At 43.6% G+C, this 18,204-nt stretch overlaps 1 protein-coding gene across 1 annotated transcript in view; it reads left to right on the forward strand.

The window, feature by feature from the left end:
• Nucleotides 1–18,204, forward strand: part of crebbpb (CREB binding protein b) — a 123,278-nt gene that overhangs the window by 27,656 nt on the left and 77,418 nt on the right. Inside the window, exons 4-10 of the mRNA XM_070901740.1 lie at nucleotides 3,434–3,547; nucleotides 5,322–5,555; nucleotides 6,111–6,213; nucleotides 7,131–7,265; nucleotides 7,990–8,107; nucleotides 12,473–12,668; nucleotides 16,378–16,440. Coding sequence (XP_070757841.1) covers nucleotides 3,434–3,547; nucleotides 5,322–5,555; nucleotides 6,111–6,213; nucleotides 7,131–7,265; nucleotides 7,990–8,107; nucleotides 12,473–12,668; nucleotides 16,378–16,440 — 963 coding nt within the window. The remainder of the gene's footprint in view (nucleotides 1–3,433; nucleotides 3,548–5,321; nucleotides 5,556–6,110; nucleotides 6,214–7,130; nucleotides 7,266–7,989; nucleotides 8,108–12,472; nucleotides 12,669–16,377; nucleotides 16,441–18,204) is intronic.

An 18,204-nucleotide genomic window follows, 5' to 3' on the forward strand; every position in this document is an offset into this window, starting at 1 on the left:
CCCCCACCCCCCTTCTGCCCCTTCCCCCCCACCCCCCTTCTGCCCCTTCCCCCCCACCCCCCTTCTGCCCCTTCCCCCCCCACCCCCCTTCTGCCCCTTCCCCCCCACCCCCCTTCTGCCCCTTCCCCCCCCACCCCCCTTCTGCCCCTTTCCCCCTTCTCCCCCCCCCACCCCCTTCTCCTTCTCCCCCCCCACCCCCTTCTCCTTCTCCCCCCTCCCACCCCCTTCTCCTTCTCCCCCTCCCACCCCCTTCTCCTTCTCCCCCTCCCACCCCCTTCTCCTTCTCCCCCTCCCACCCCCTTCTCCTTCTCCCCCTCCCACCCCCTTCTCCTTCTCCCCCTCCCACCCCCTTCTCCTTCTCCCCCCTCCCACCGCCCTTCTTCTCCCCCCTCCCACTGCCCTTCTTCTCCCCCCCACCCCCTTCTCCTTCTCCCCCCCCCCCCCAGCCCCTTCTCCTTCTCCCCCCCCCCCACCCCCTTCTCCTTCTCCCCCTTCTCCTTCTCCCCCTCCCACCCCCTTCTCCTTCTCCCCCTCCCACTGCCCTTCTTCTCCCCCCTCCCACTGCCCTTCTTCTCCCCCCTCCCACCCCCTTCTCCTTCTCCCCCTCCCACCCCCTTCTCCTTCTCCCCCTCCCACCCCCTTCTCCTTCTCCCCCTCCCACCCCCTTCTCCTTCTCCCCCTCCCACCCCCTTCTCCTTCTCCCCCTCCCACCCCCTTCTCCTTCTCCCCCTCCCACCCCCTTCTCCTTCTCCCCCTCCCACCCCTCTCTCCCCCTCTCCCTCCCCCCTCCCACCCCTTCTCCTTCTCCCCCTCCACCCCCTTCTCCTTCTCCCCCTCCCACCCCCTTCTCCTTCTCCCCCTCCCACCCCCTTCTCCTTCTCCCCCTCCCACCCCCTTCTCCTTCTCCCCCTCCCACCCCCTTCTCCTTCTCCCCCTCCCACCCCCTTCTCCTTCTCCCCCTCCCACTCCCTTCTCCTTCTCCCCCTCCCACCCCCTTCTCCTTCTCCCCCTCCCACCCCCTTCTCCTTCTCCCCCTCCCACCCCCTTCTCCTTCTCCCCCTTCCACCCCCTTCTCCTTCTCCCCCTCCCACCCCCTTCTCCTTCTCCCCCTCCCACCCCCTTCTCCTTCTCCCCCTCCCACCCCCTTCTCCTTCTCCCCCTCCCACCCCCTTCTCCTTCTCCCCCTCCCACCCCCTTCTCCTTCTCCCCCTCCCCTCACTGTCAGAAACACAGACACTGACAGACAGAGAGTGAGCGACAGAGAGATAGAGACACTGACAGAGACACACTGGGGGGGGGGGGGGGGGAACATCCCAGCACACTGTTGGAGGACTCCCGGTGCTACAGTCGGTAAGTAGAAAATGTTTTTTTTTAATTTTAATTTTTTATTTATTTTTTTTTGATTGATTTATTGATGTATTTATTATTGATGATGGCTCTTTATTTGTAAAACTGAAGTGTTTAATGCTTGTAAACTTCCCTTTAAACCCTAGCCCCCTCCCCCACCCCTTTCCCTACGCCTAATTTGTAACCTACGCCTGATTTTCTAAAGTGTAGACAAGGTTTTTTCTACCGTACAAAAATCTTCACTTACTCCATTCTAAGTTAGTTTGGAGTAAGTTTTCACTGCCTAAACTTTGAAAACAGGCGTAAGTAGCCGGACACGCCCCCTTTTTGAAAAAAAAAATCTGTTCCAAAGTGAAACTGTTCTAACTGACTAGAACTGGAGCAAACTAAATGCCGAGAACTAAAATTTCTAAGATACTCCATTCTAAACCAGTTGCTCCAAAAAATCAGGAGCAACTCAGGCCGAAACGTGGCCCTACAGAGTGGTGGAAACCTAGAACACTTTCCCCACTGGGCTGTCGATGTTGGGTCAGTTGAAATTTTCAAGACTGAGATTGATGGATTTTGTTGGTATCAAGGGATATGGGGCAAAGGTGAACAATGGAGTTGATGTACAAATCAGTCATGATCTGATTGAATGGTGGAACAGGCTCGAGGGACTGAATGGCCTACTCCTGTGCCTGTGTTTACATTGTCTTGAGTGGTTTCACTTCATTGTGAAATGAAACCACTTACCAGCACGGACATGATGGGCCGAATGGTCACCACCTGTGCTGTAAACTTCTATGATTCTACAAAATATCTCACTAGGGAAATGTTCCTTTTGTTGTGGGTCTGTGCACGGTACTGCCTTTGGCTTAATTGTAAACACAAAAAAAATGATTCTGGGCTGACTGTAATATAAGCGTGTGTGTATGTATATATAGTACATGTTCGTATGCTGTTAATACAGGAAATGATTAAGACACTTTTGTCAGTATAATCTGTGTCCTATTGCATAAAGGTTTCCTCAATATGACTTATTTCCATTCAGTCCTCATAACATTTAACTGATTCAGGCAGTAAGTCTCAAGAGTTCAAATCACTCTGCTTTTTGTCTTTTACATCACTTTCAATCTTTGTTACATTGGTAACAGTGAAGAAAACTAAGATTGGTAGGAGAGGAACCACTCAAAACAATCTCTAAAATGCTCTTTTCATTGAATATTTGATTTTGTAAGTCTATTTGAGATAAATTGGAGGGGGTGAGGGAGTGGATTCATAGATTGCCCCTTGCAGTTTGTGATCTTGTATGGTTCTAATATTCGACCGCTACAGAAACGGCACAAATGGCAACCCTTTCTACTGTGATGTGTTGTATAATTCTGTAGGGGGGTTGTCAGTGGTAGCTGATACAAATTCAATCTGGTATGTGAACACCACAAAGAATTGACCTCTTGACCAACAGGAAAAGCTTGGTTTTAACAAATGAAACTTTCAAGATACACGTGTTTTGTTGTATTTTCTTAAAATATTTTCTCTCCCTGTTTCTCTTTTCCCGGCCCCTCCATTCTCCTTGGGGCATGTACCTCCTGATGGCGAGGGGACAGGATTAACCATTTTTATTCTTCGGCTGGCCATGTGAGAGAGAGGCTGATTAACTCTCCTCTCTTGTCTCCCCCCACTCTGTACATGTCCCTCATACACTTGCCATCTTCTCCCAGTGACATTGGAGCTGAGATCGAGAGCTCAGCAGAGTGGGAAAGTCAAGCTGCCCTCCATGATGCCATTAATTGGTGGTCCTGTGGGCTGTCATATCATCATCCTTTTAAAAAATAGTGTTTTGTTTCCCTGTGCCATGTGCCTTTCCTTTTGTCAAGAAGGTTGACTGTTTTGACATGGTCTCCTGACAGTATTTACTATGGTTACATATTACATCTTGTGCTGACCCATTCTTGGCCACAGCAGCCTTTTAATATGGTTTTGTAGGCTTTACTTTACAAATGTAAATGAAAACATTTTAAAAGCTGTTGATTTGCAGCTACCCAGTTTGATCTGACCCTGTGTCCGCTAGATTGTTAGAACTCCGGCTGTTTTTGTTCTGTAGTTGCTCACTGTGCATCATCAAGACAGATCATCTCTCACTGGAAAAACTGCACTCGACATGACTGTCCCGTATGCCTACCCCTGAAAAACGCCAGTGACAGGAGGAATCAGCAGAGTAAGTGTCTTTAATTCACCGTTCTGTATACGTGTAATAAGTTATTAGAAAATAATAAGCTTCACATTTCTTGATTCTCTATTAAAATGTATTCCGGGCTCGCACTAATTACAAAGTGGAATTATGGGCAGGATAAATGAGTGCCTGTATAAGTTGCAGTTACTTATCTTTGGGATGCTGCTGCTATGATAAGTCTGGTGAAAATGTTGGCCCAATTTGCATATGGAGGGCCTGAACTTAGTGTTGGCCCCTCGCTCTGTGGCGAGCTTAAGTTATTTCGGATTTTTCACTAATGTTACTAAAATGAGATGTTTATTTTTTTTAATGGGACACTTTTTATATGTTTTAGTGTAGCCATCTGCTTTAAACATAGTTTATATATACACTTAAACTTGCTACCCTTGTCCTGCTCTAGAAAAGGCACACGTTATGTTTTAGAAAAGTGATAACATTTCATAGCATTTCAACACCGTGACTGTTTCCCAGTACTTGTCGGTGTGACATCTACACCTCTGGGTCTGCCATTTCTGTCACTGAAAAGGCTTTCCTCTAAAGGTGTAGAACCCGAGGCAAAGAAATTGTGAGCAATGAGTACACTAACTGTGGCTCTGAAGTAGATTTCTGTGGAATGCTGAATAGCTGGGGAAATTTGTTTTAATGGGTTTAATTACACTTTTTGAGAGGTAACGAATGTTCTTTTGGGCAGTGTAGCTGTAAATAGTATTTGACTTTTAAGGCAACAAATGCCAATTATAAGACTTCAGGCGTGGAATTTCCATCAGTCTAGATCAGGGGTGTCCAGGCTACGTCCTGTGGACCATGTTCACATGAGCCCTGGCAGTCTTAGTGCAGGTAACTCCATTCTATTTGCACTTCTCTTGCTTACTCACTGGGTTGTCTGTTTAAATTTCTTGGGCCTGGACATTTAGAAAGGGCCGTTGTTAGCACTGTTCAACAATGAATAAATCTTAAATCAGATCACCAAGATCTTTGAGGTCTGCACAAATTAATGGGGACGTGCATTTAAAGTTTATATGCAGCTCCCGAGGCTCCATGAGATGCACCACAAGGACAGAATGCTTGGATACTCCTAATCCAGAGGGGGTCCATATGGTTGATTAAATGGTACTTGACTTACACAAAGATTGTGTCTTTAATTCTTTGAGCATTGCAAGTATTCTCTTTCTTCATTTGCATGTAAAACTTTTTTTCATCAAACCGACTATTTGAAGGAAAAGCAGGTTTTTTTCTTTTTCTCCTGAAACTGCTTGTCTCAAACTTCAAAGGGTTAATATAGGAGGGTTAAAAGTAGCCGAGCGCATTACTTGGGACTAGCCAAGTGGACACGAGTTCATTTTAATTCATGACTATAGTAAGGTTAAAAAGATGCCTATCTACCTGAGTGAGAGACATTGACAATTTGAGAGAAAACCCTTTATGTCTGTATTTCACTTAAGTATCCTGTGATCTGTCACTAATCTATAATATAATATTATCCTGATGTAAAGAGATTCAAGTGTAAATTTACTCTTTCACAAACCACATAAACTGTTTCAATGTGAAAAAGTATTGATTTGCACTTTATCAACTTGAAGCAGGCCCGAGGGGCCAAATGGCCTACTCCTGCTCCTATTTCTTATGTTCTTATATATTACATTTCACTGAAGTGTAAGATGCTCTTGCAAACTTGCAAATATGGGTGTTGTATAATGACTGTCCAGCTTTATATGTAAATAGTAATTTTAATACAAGTGTATTACATCTAATCTTGCAGCCCTATTAGGTTCTCTGCCGAGTGGGTTACCAAACACAGTGGGTGCAGTTGGAAGTGGTCCACAGGGCACATCCAGCAACTCGAACCCTATCGACCCCAGCTCAATGCAGAGAGCATATGCCGCACTTGGACTGCCCTATGGTAATCAGCCACAAGTGCAGCCGCAGCCTCAGGTACAAGGCCAGCAGCCAACACAGCCTCAAGTCCACCAGTCAATGAGGTCAAACCCTTTGGGTAAGTCCAGTTGTATGGCTTCAGCAAAAAGATTACATTGGGTGTATAATAATGGGTATTTTTGCTCAGTTGTGGTAGAGTCAGCAGCACTTCTAACAGTTCTAACATCATCTAACAGTTTTATCACGATGGGGACAGCTTGTAACATTTAGTGGAAAGCATGTTTGTTTCTCCATTTTAAATTGCTTTCCATCCTCATTTTAGATACCCTGAAATACCAAACTTGCATGGTACAAGAGCACAGACCAAAGGGAGGGAGGGTTCTTAGTTTAATTTTACTGCTCCCCATCACTCGCCTTGGTTTCCAATTGAGCAAGTCCCTGAGCAGAGGTTGCAGGTTTTTCAGCAAGGAGGGGGATGAAATGGGTATCCTTACTGAGTCACAGTAATGGACCTTTTGGTGGCCTCTTTTCATTCCTAGCTGTGAATTTTATACTTGAAAAATTTTGTGCCTAGTTTGTTTGGGCGACCTCAATAAGGTATAACTGGAAATTCTAGCTGTTGGATTATGAATTGGTGCTGTTATAGTTACTGACTACTCCTTTCTCACTGCAGGTACGAACCAGATGAATGTGGTTGGAGGGATGGGTGTGCCGGCCCCTGATCAGTCAAACTTGTTGTCTGACTCTGCTCTTCCACCTTCTCTTGGTACACCAAAGTAAGGAATTCTCATTCTTCAAAAATACCTAGTAGCATCATATGGTTATTGAGTTTCTGTCTCATTCTTATACAGCAGTGGACATAGAAAATGTGAGCTGAATCTGCAAAGTTCCATATTTTGACTGCTTTATACTTAAAAAGCTTCTAATAGAAGGAAGGGCCATTCTTCCAGGAAGGTGGACAGCAATACCACTGCCTAGGCTCCAAGCTCCCTCCCTAAATTCCCTCCCTAAACCCCTCGGCCTCGCCCCTCCCAACCCGCTCCATCCCTCCTCCTTCTCCCCCTCCTCTCTCTTCCCCCCCTCCACGCCTCTCCTCTCCCCACCCCCCTCCTCTCTTCTCCCCTCCCCGCCCCACTCCTCTCTTCTCCCCCTTCCCCTGGGCCTTTCCTCTCTTTACCCCTCCCCCCCTCCTCTCTTCCCCCTCCCCCCCCCCCCCACCCCCCTTCCTCTCCTCCCCTGGGCCTTTCCTCTCTTCCCTCCCCCCCCCACCGGGCCTTTCCTCTCTTCCCCTTCTCCTCTCCTCTCCCCCTCCCCCACTCCCCCCCCCCCCCTCCCCGGGCCTTTCCTCTCTTCCCCCCCCCCCCACGGGCCTTTCCTCTCTTCCCCCTCTCCCGCCGCCTCTCCTCTCCCTCTTCTTTCCGCCACCCCCCCCCCCCCCCCCTTTTTATCTTTTTTGATTTGGCTGAGTTGATGAAACGTTGGTTTAGGTTCTGAATTGTATTTGAATTTTGGGCTGTTGAACAAAATATTGATGTAAACTTCTGGACTTGCAGTTCATTTTAAACTAGTATCAAATTACAGAACTTGTCTGTAATTTGATGAATTTAAGAGATATGCAACAATGTAGCTTTGTAAACAGCAGTACTGCAGAATTCCTTTTAAATAACTCCTGTACCCTTATTTTTTTTTTAAGTCAAATGATGAGCGATGGCACAAATGTTGGTAACATTGGCTCGTTGCCGACAGCAGCACCTTCCACTAGTGGTGTGCGAAAACCGTGGCACGAACATGTAACTCAGGATCTGCGCAATCACCTGGTTCATAAGCTGTGAGTATTCGTCATTGGTCAAAAAAGATTCAAGAAATCTCTGATGTTCTCAGCGCCAGTAATTCACCTCCATTTACGGGAGTTCGTCAGTTTGCATGCAGCTCGCAGACTGTTCACAGCAGAGTAAGCAGACCTGGCTGATGTTCTAGCGAAACTGAACTGGATAAGTAAACTTAGCCGAGTTAGGTACAACTTGGGTGTGAAATATAAATTAAAAATGAGAGTGAAATGGTATCCAGTCTGGTTGAAAATCTCTGGCAGATGCACTGTTGAGCGTGAAATATATGCGTTTCAGCAGTGATCTTACACAAGCGATGTGCAAGTACCATTCCTGTGTATCTGTTGTGGAACTTTAAATGTTCATGGTTAAGAGACGTTAAACCGAGGCCCTGTCTACCCTCTCAGGTGGATATAAAAGATCTCGTGGCACTATTCGAAGAAGAGCAGGGGGGTTCTCCCCGGTGTCCTGGGCCAATATTTATCCCTCAACCAACATCATTAAAGCAGATTATCTGGTAATTATCTCATTGCTGTTTGTGGGACCTTGCTGTGTGCAAATTGGCTGCTGCGTTTCCTACATTACAACAGTGACTACACTTTTGTAAAGCGATTTGGGTTGTCCTGAGGTCGTGAAAGGCGCTATATAAATGCAAGTTCTTTTTTTTCTTTGGTTAAATTGATTATGAAGCTGGTTATTCATCTGTCTGTGTCCTATTTCCCACAGTGTGCAAGCCATATTTCCAACCCCTGACCCAGCAGCACTGAAGGATCGTCGCATGGAAAACCTTGTGGCATATGCTCGGAAAGTGGAAGGAGATATGTATGAATCTGCTAACAGCAGGGTACGTAGTCTCATTGAAATGAGATTAACTGCTATTCCTGTGAATGCAAACTGCATACAGTGCTGTTAAATGACACATTTTGAAATAAGAAAGAAAATTGTATGTGCTGAAATTTGAACTCAAAACAGATGCTCAGCTGATCCATCAACATCTAAAAAGAGATCAACATTTCAAGTGGAGAATTATGAACCATTAACTTAGATTTTTACCCATTAGATGCTGAAGTTCCTGTTGTACATCTCCAGCATCTTCCGTTTCTAACTTACTCTGAGATGCCCAGATGAGGCTAAGCAATGTCAGTGTTCTAGTTGGTCTGACAGAGTGCTCTGCTTTGAATCTCCATCCGTGAAAAGCTTGGTGAGACAGTCAAACACCTGACTTTAATGTTAACTCCTCAGACCACTGAATCTCCTTTGCAGGCTGGATGAACCATCTGAATTTGAAATGAGCAGCTGCCTTTGAGTCCCAAAACATAACCTCAAATAATAAGTCTAAATCATTTAGTCATGCTGTGATAACAAAGAGCAGAGTTTGTACAGTGTACAAGGGCATTAGGTATAATTAGTCTGAGGGCCAAGAGCTGAGGCTCTCATCCTTCAATGAAGTGTCCGGTACTCTGCTTGCTGTTGCATTGAACAGAAATACTTTCCCTAATTCACAAGTGGAATTCCGTGCTGCAGTTCGACAGTATTTACTAATACCTACACGTACAGTGGAACTGATGCTATTATTCCAAGAGCTGATGTAGTTGACCCCAGGGCTAACCTATGAGTAACTGGTATGATTATGTTTCAGTGGGATCACATACCTGCTTAAGGTGTTAGGGACATGGAATTGAACAAAAGCCTTGGTTTACTCCAAAACGATCTCTTGTGTACTACCTGTGTCCTGAACGCTTAACTTGTTTCATCCTTTTTTGGGTTTTTGCTTTTTGATTAAGCTCAGTAACCAGTAACTGTGGGTAGGAGCCTGTTGTACACTGTGGCTGCCTGCTTGCGTATGGAGAACGGAAGTAGTTCCTTCTTCCCTAAAACTAGTGTAGGTTGTTTATATGAAAACCTGTTTGACTTATGTTTTATTTCCAACCCCTTATCCCACCCCCAAACACGCTGACAAAATGAACACAATTTGGCAGCACAGAGTAAGTTAGATTCATTTTGTTAAAGATTGGGTCTTAAATATTTTGCAATGCTTATCTGAATCTTGAAATTTCAGATGAACTTTTTTTATCCTAAAATTTGAAGTTGTAATAATTGAAACAAATACAAAACTCGCCCTTTTCAAAATAAAAACCCACACCTCTCGCTGGTATGTGGAGATCCATGAAATAATATCCCAGTCACTGGCAGGTATGGAACTGGGAACATTGGAAGCCCTCGTCAATTTTCAAAATATGCCCTTTGTAACATGCAAAAGTGTAATACTAGATACAATAAGAACATAAGAAATAGGAGCAGGAGCCGGCTATTTGACCCCGCGAGCCTGCTCCGCCATTCAATAAGATCATGGCTGATCTGATCTTGGCCTCAACGCCCCTTCCCTGCCCGCTCCCCATAACCCTTGACTCCCTTATCGTTCAAAAATCTGTCTATTTCCACCGTAAATATATTCAATGACTCTCGGGTAGAGAATTCACGAGCATTTTAAAGTTTAAAAATGAATTGAGCTGGTGAGTGGTTTAATTTATAGCAAGGGCAAAATCGGCACCTACTGGAAATCTGAAATAAAAACAGAAAATACTGGAAACACTCAGCAGGTCGGGCAGCATCTGTGGAGAGAGAAACAGATTCTATTTCTGTCTCCATGGGTGTTGCTTGACCTGCTGAGGATTTCCAGTATTTTCTGTTTTTATTTCAGGTTTAATTTATAGTGCTAATATGGCAGATCAGGAAATTGTAACCTTGTTCAGTGCCGTGATCTTTCTTATACCCTTCAGAAGTTTTCTGGTTTATGTTTTAGTCCAACTTTGGTTTGCTCATTTTTATACATTCGGATCAGAAATGCACCTCGGGCCGTGCAGGCTATGCATTGTAAATCACAGTGTTATTGTAATCAGGGCAATGATGAGAGCAATTTATTTTGTATTGACCACTTGGCCTAATAGGTGTTTGTCTAAGATTTTAGTTTAGAAAGACTTTAAATTGATTTTTTTACTTTTTTGTAAATTCAGATGTAGAGAGGCTGTGTGTGAAATTTGGTGTGAGAAGTGGTTGAAGTAAGCACAAAGTCGGAGAATCTTTTTAAAGTTTGAATTCATTTTAGAATAAATACTCATTGGGACTGGGTAGTTTCTAAACACTTACAGCACTCTTGGCCTGACTGGAATGGAGGAAATCTTGGCAATGACTTGGAGAGATAAAACTATGATCTAAATCTACAGAATGCACCGAATTCAAATGGAATAATTTACATTAATATTTCTAAATTCTGGGTTTATTCTGCAGTTGGCGACCTTGTGCTCAGTAGTTCCAAGACTTGTGCTGGAACTTAATTTTAAGTTTCTCCTCGAATACTTCATTCAGATTAAATATAATTTTGTTAAAGATGAAAAGAGTTAGTGAAACTCTTAAATTCAAACAGAAAATGGTGAAAGTATACAACAGGTCCGACAATGAAATGGATTACTGTTTAGATGGAGACTGTTTACTGGAACAGTTCTGATGAAGGGTCTCCACCTGAACTATTTTTTTTCCTTCAGACACGGCTTGGTTTTGTAGTTTGATGAGATTGACCTGGTCAGGCTAGTGTACTTCTGGAGCATATGTTTTACTCCCTTTGCAAAAAAGGAACCATCAGCGTTCCCAAGTTCATCAAGTGTCATTAAGTAGCCCTTACCCATAAAATAAGTGAGGTAACCCTGACCATATATCAATGTCCAGCTCATTCCTTCCTTCTCTCACCTATCATCCGATTCACTCCTGTCCTCTCCTGAAGGTGTCTCATTTTGAGATATGATTCCACAGGCTCCATAAGCTCGCTCTGTCAGATTAGACAATGAGTGTCAGGCGAGTTGACCACAGGAAACATCACAACCAAGCCCAATCCTGATTGCACTGATACCCACATGCGCACATTTTCCTTCTCCTCCTTCCCTCTCCCCTTGACCACCCCAAGTCACTGATAATAACTTGTCTCAACAGCTGTCTCCGGTGAGGTAAGCTCAGCTCAGGAGAGGCCAGGGATTAGATGTGAGAACTGCCTGGCCTTTACCCACTGAGCCTTTGGGGTTGCACTTCAGTGTTTTCTTGTCATATAACGTAATAGTGAAAAAAGCAACACAGTTTTCTTCAGAAAATATAGTAAATCTTTACAGACTCTGAGTAAGGAGATTTATGCTGCATGTTATATTAGTTATGTTCAAATGAAGGGCGCTTCATAATTTTTGAGAGTATGGGTCTGTGGAGAGAAGCAGGGTAGATGGATGGCCGCTATTCAATATGATGCTTTGAATGACTTCTCTCCAAGTGAGGTGTGCACAAATAATGTGTGATTGTATTAGAGGCCACAATTTGTTCATTTTGTTACCACGCAACTATAATTTACGATGGTGGATTTAGTGTACCTGACACTATGCCAGAATCCCAAAATATATACTTCAGCTTAAGCTTTTGTCATTCCAACAAAAAATATGAATGTGGTTTTCATTACCAAAAGATACATGGGATTGGGAGGAAGCAGTATTTGCATCTGATCAGTAGTTTGGCATTTCTGTTGTGGAATACCACATAGCTGTATAATGTTTAGTGTTCCATATGTTCGAACAGCATTGCAGCAGATGTGTGTTCTGAAAGGGGCTGTGGAAGATTTTCTGCTTCGGTAAATTTGTGCAACCCCAGCCCGTGATTTTCTGCCCATAAATGTCAACAGGCAGAAAATTACAGGCTGGGGGTGCGCTGTTTCCCAGTGCACACTCCTGGCACATGCCCAGAAATTCGCCCCTGGGGTTCCAAGCGGGAATATGCTAACTCAACCTGCACTTCTAGAAATTATGTACTTTGATAAAAGTCACAACAATGTGCTCAACTAACATGAGGTTGCAGCCATTGTATTTCCAATTATCACCTTGACATCAATCAAGTATCCCGTCCATCTCTAATCCAAAATCGGATCCGGTGTTGATCTTAATAGACAGCCAGTTGGTGCCTGACAGTGTGTTCTCCATTGTATTGAGGTCATGCTACTTCGAGGTTGAGGTCTTTTAATTTATCCAGCCCCCCCCCCCCCCCCACGACTTGTAAAACTAAACAGATTGGTTGTATGCGAACTAGAAAATTACAGCTTAAGCAAAAAGAACAACAGGAATTGTAAACCAGTAACTGGTAGAAGCATACATTAAGTCTTGACCTTCTATTTGTCTTCATTTAGGATGAATACTATCATCTGCTAGCAGAGAAGATTTACAAGATTCAGAAAGAGCTGGAGGAAAAAAGACGCTCTCGGCTTCAAAAACAGCAGCAGGGAATGTTGCCAAACCAAGGTACCTTGACAGGACCGGGTGGCCAGCCACCTGGCATGTCGCAGGCACCAGGTATGGCTCAGGTCCAGCCTGTCCGACCACCTAGTAAGTATATTTCCTATGTGGTGAATAAAAGATAATACAGTGTCTCAATTACAAGGAATGTCAATTTTCATAAAGCAAGTACTTCAAAACTTAGTTGTCAGCTTTGGCTCAGTGGGTAGAGCTCTCAACTCAGAGCCTAAGATTGCGGGTTTAAACCCCATTCCAGAATCTTGAGTACGTAATTTAGATTGACTCTTCACTGCAGTACTGAGGGAGTGCTGCATTTTCAGAAGTACAGTATTTCAGATGAGACATTAAACCGACTCCCTGTCTGCCCTCTCGGGTGGATGGATAAGGTCCCATGGCACTATTCGAAGAAGAGCAGGGGAGTTCTCCCAGTGCCCTGACCAATATTTATCTCTCAATTAACATCACTAAAACAGATTATAAGATGATGGAAATAGGAGATGGTTATTCAGCTCTCAAAAATGTTCAGCCGTTCAATTCAATCATGGCTGATTTGTACCTCAACTCCATTTATCCACCTTTGCTCTATATCCCTTGATACCCTTACCCAACAGAATTGTTTTGATTCCAGTCTTGAAAATTTAAATTGACCGAGCACCCACAGCCTTTTGGGAAGTGAGTTTCAGATTTCTATTACTCTTTATATTAAAACAAAGTGCTTCCTGATCACTCTCTTCAATGACTGAGCTCTAATTTTAAGATTGTGCACTCTTGTTCTAGTCATTTATATCATTGCTGTTTGTAAGAGCTTTCTGTGCGCAAATTGGTGCCACATTTTCCTACATTACAACAGTGACTACAGTTCAAAAGTACTTTATTGACTAAAGCGCTTTGGGCTTGCTGAGGTTGTGCAAAGCGCTATAAAAATGGAAGGTGGTTGTTTCTATCAAAACCTATATTTGCATCAGTGATTGTTACTTGTTGAACTATTTTCTCCTCTCCAGTTTCACAAATTTACTATAACCTCTGCCAACTTCTCAATGGACTGTTCTAATTTCATTAATTGAAGTTGCCACACTGCTCTCCATAACCTGTTTGCATAACAGTGCGTATAAAAACGAGGGAGTGGTATTTTGGCAGTAAAAACATTTTAAGATGCCAATTCGGAATTATAAACTCTGGGTTTTCAAAAGGGTACCGGCAGGTTTCTCATTCCCTTCAATAGCCATTATGCTGGATCATTGGTCAATTATGGAGAATCAAACTCAACACCAAATGTAAGGTGATATGAACACTATGATAGCTGGCAGAAGAGTACCTTTAAAACTGAGCAAAGCAACAACAGTAAAATCTTATATTCAAGTTGCACTTCCATGTAGTTTTTTTGACCTGTAAGTCTAGGAGCGTTGTACCACTTGCTGGTGCCTCTGAAGACAGTAACTCGTCACAACCATTGTCTGGTTCATTCTCTGGTTGGCAATCAGTAACCAGTGGGGTGCCACAGGGATCAGTGCTGGGACCCCAACTATTTAATGACTTGGAAGAAGGGACCGAGTGTAACGTAGCCAAGTTTGCTGACGATACAAAGATGGGAGGAAAAGCAATGTGTGGGGAGGACACAAAAAATCTGCAAAAGGACATACAGGCTAAGTGAGTGGGCAAAAATTTGGCAGATGGAGTATAATGTTGGAAAGTGTGAGGTCATGCACTTTGGCAGATAAAATCAAAGAGCAAGTTATTATTTAAATGGAGAAAGATTGCAAAGTGCTGCAGTACAGCGGGACTTGGGGGTACTTGTGCATGAAACACAAAGGTTAGTATGCTGGTACAGCAAGTGAACACGAAGGCCAATGGAATCTTGGCCTTTATTGCAAAGGGATGGAGTATAAAAGCAGGGATGTCTTGCTACAGTTGTACAGGGTATTCCACACTGCACGCAGTTTTGGTTTCCATATTTACAAAAGGAAATACTTGCTTTGGAGGCAGTTCAGAAGGTTCACTAGGTTGATTCCGGAGATGAGGGGGTTGACTTATGAGGAAAGGTTGAGTAGGTTGGGCCTCTACTCATTGGAATCAGAAGAATGAGAGGTGATCTTTTTGAATTGTATAAGATTATGAGGGGGCTTGACAAGGTGGACGCAGAGAGGATGTTTCCACTGATAGGGGAGACTAGAACTAGAGGCATAATCTTAGAATAAGGGACCGCCCCATTTAAAACTGAGATGAGAAATTTCTTCTCTGAGGGTTGTGGATCTGTGGAATTCATTGCCTCAGAGAGCTGTGGAAGCTGAGACATTGAATAAATTTAAGACAGCGATGGACAGTTTCTTAACCGATAAGGGGTTATGGAGAACGGGCAGGGAAGTGGACCTGAGTCCATGATCGGATCAGCCATGATCGTATTAAATGGCGGAGCAGGCTCGAGGGGCCGTATGGCCTACTCCTGCTCCTATTTCTTATATTCTTATAACTGAATCTCTTACCTTCTTCCCCAAGTTTTCTCTCCCTTTCCCTCCTAAAGACAGTGCCTTATCCAATTCTACGGTTCCATGGGTGCCAACAATCACTGCCACCTCTGACATTTTTTTTACTTAACAACTTAAACCATGTCAGGCTGCTCAACCATGAGGACCATCACAGCCATTCTCAGTCTTGCCCTTCATTTCCCACTGATGTAGTTCTCAAACAAAGTCATGTGCTAGCAACCGGGGGTTGGGACCATGGCTGACTTCTCCCCTGCTCTAAGGGCAGGGTGTTTCATTTTTGGGTGCTTGCAGCAAATATTGTTCTTGGGTTTAGCGTTGCAGACACATGCATAAGAAAACCCTATGACCAAGAGTGCCTTTACTTGCCCAAAATCTATATTAATGTAGAGAACCCTGTAACTGTGTTTTAGCTTGCTGGATATCGAGTGCTTTCACATGATTTCCCTCAGCTTCCGATGGCAGAAGAATAACTACACCATTTAACTGTGGCTAAGGCTATAAACTACACGGCATTGAACTATAAACCGATAAAGGAACAGTATTAAATATGAAGAGTAGATTTACAGTAAACTACAGACTATAAAAAAGTTAATAAATCTTACTAAAGGTTCTTCTGCACGAACATTCAACATGAAATAGTCTGAAAACACAATCCCACTATTCTCTGACACGTAGAAAACCTGCAGGGTCAGTAAAGCAAAACTCCTTGAGTTCACCTTCCAATTATAGGAAGATCTGAAGCAGCTTTCAATTGACTGTCTGCCAAACTGCTGTGTGGGGTAATGAACACATCGTTACGGAGCATCAGTGTGCGATCTGATGGATATGGATGGTGTATACTTCCATCCCAGTGCCCTCTCCTCTGACTAATCCATTTCCACCATTGTCCAAAGAAATGAAGAATGAAAGATAATTTAACTGATGGTCATCTTCACTCTTTGAATTGAGGCATCCTTCACACACTGGCCTCTCAACCTATCATTCCCTTTTAGAGAAAGGACGCAAGTTGTCCCTTTGATTGAATCAGAGGGAACTGGGGTCCTTGCAGTCGGGAAAGAAACAATGAGGGTACTATTGTAATGACATCACTGAAGATAAGTCTTGGGAATATTCCTGTCGGATGTTGCCCACAGAGGGAGCACAACCTCACTGTGTGGAAGATGAAGATCCTGCACTTAGATGCCCATTATTGATTTTTGGCAGGTTGAGAGATACTTTAATACTCCTGGTGAATGTTCTATGTAAGAACAAAGGAATGCTTTTAGGAGATGTGGCTTTAAATCTTTAATTCTGACAACAGTTTTATTTTGTTTTAGATGGACCCTTGTCTATGCCGAATGTGCCAAATCAGATCATAAATCGCATGCCAGGGTCTCAAGGCAAGTACATTTTTTTTAGTTTTTCCTGTGTAATAAATAGCAAAATCTATTACATATTCCAATCGATGAATGGGTCACCACATCCCATTTCAAAATGCTTGGAAAACTCCTACGTCAGGGTCTATCTCTGGGAAAATACATTTTAAAAGTGTCAGCATCTGCCTGTATTACCAGTTGCGCCTGTAGGTAGCACCATGATAAGCCGTCACAACATTAAAAGACCTATGTCACAACATTTGGTCCCCAAAAATCTTCATTTCCGCTTGTGATTGGTTTCCAGTGACCTATGCTGGAATATATACTTTATGGAAAGAATTTATCTGACCATGGAGCCTCCATGGTGGAGACACTCTCCGTCTAGGCTCAAAACTTAGCTTTATTACCTTTTGTGAGAGGAGGGCAGAGAAGGTTGGAAAGGAATCTGGGAAGAAATGCCTGCCTGCTGAATTTCCGATTGAAAACAATGTTACGTGACCAACAAAAAAATTAAATCATTAGTTGCTATCAATTGTTGGAACATTGGGAACTTTTAAATGTAATTTTTTTACATTACAGTTTAAGATTTCACACACCTTGTGAAGTTAAAGGATCCGGTGTAAGTTAGTATTTGGTTAGTATTTACCGACTGCAATTCACTAAAATATTGAGCACTAACCACCCTGAAAGGATAATCTTTTCCCCTCCCATCCATTCTCCCTTTTTAAAAGATGTATGAGACTACGGTCAATGTCCCTCTGATCTGAATCCCCTCCTTTCCCCAAGATAAAGTGGCCTCTAGGAAATTCTGGATACAAAGTGATGTCTCCTAACTCGGCGTGTCGCATTCTGTTGGTATTCCAGTGAGCTGTGCAACCACAAGACAGACATATTTGTTTATTTAATTCTAATTGTGGGAAGCTAGAATCCACATTTAGTTCCCCTACCAAGGAATGTTACCAAGAAACTTATTTTTAGAGTTCTGATATGAAACAAACTGGCTTTTATTTTTTTTTTAAAGAATTGGACTTGCCCCAAGAGCTCACTGAATTTATCCAGTGAATAACTGTATCGTACAGACTAGTAAGGTTCTAGGATTGATCTGTGACGAGTTAGCTTTTCTCAGCCACACTGGTGGTCGGGGTGCTACAGTTGGCCTCAGTGCCCTGGAGTTAGTGAGGGGAAAATTCCTGCTCCTGACCACGGGCCAGTGACCCCCTGTTGGGAATGTCTTAAATGTCTTCCTTCTCTCCTGTCCTTTCCCCTCCTCAACAATAACAGCTTGCACTTAAAAGTGCCTTTAACATAGAAAAACTTTCCAAAGCATTTCATAGAGGTGTAAGGAAAGTAGGCATGAGCCAAAAGAGGAGAGATTAGGAGGCATAACCAAAAGCTTGGTTAAGGAGGGTCTTAAAAGAGGAGAGGGATGTGAAGTGAAGAGGCAGAGGGGTTTAAGGAGAGAATTCCAGAGTGTGGGATGAAGTCATGGCTGGAGTCAGAGGAATGGGGTTCTGTGGCTGCAGGAGGTTGGAGAGAGCAGAGATTTAAACAAGGATGAGAATTTTAAATTTGGGGAGCAGGAGGCAATGTCATCATACAGTCCCTCAGGGTCAAGGATGACTTGCTTCCACACCAAAAATGAGCACTCAGGTGACCGATGAACTCATTTTAAATGGTGGAAGATGCCTGTGCGTGAATTCTTTTAACATGGGGTAGCTGTTGCACACCAGCCACCACACGGGCTTGACGGAGCAAGGTCTTGGTCCAGTGGCAAGAGGATCCAAGACG

The sequence above is a fragment of the Pristiophorus japonicus genome, chromosome 15, assembly GCF_044704955.1.
Source record: "Pristiophorus japonicus isolate sPriJap1 chromosome 15, sPriJap1.hap1, whole genome shotgun sequence".
NCBI classification, from domain to species: Eukaryota; Metazoa; Chordata; class Chondrichthyes; family Pristiophoridae; genus Pristiophorus; species Pristiophorus japonicus.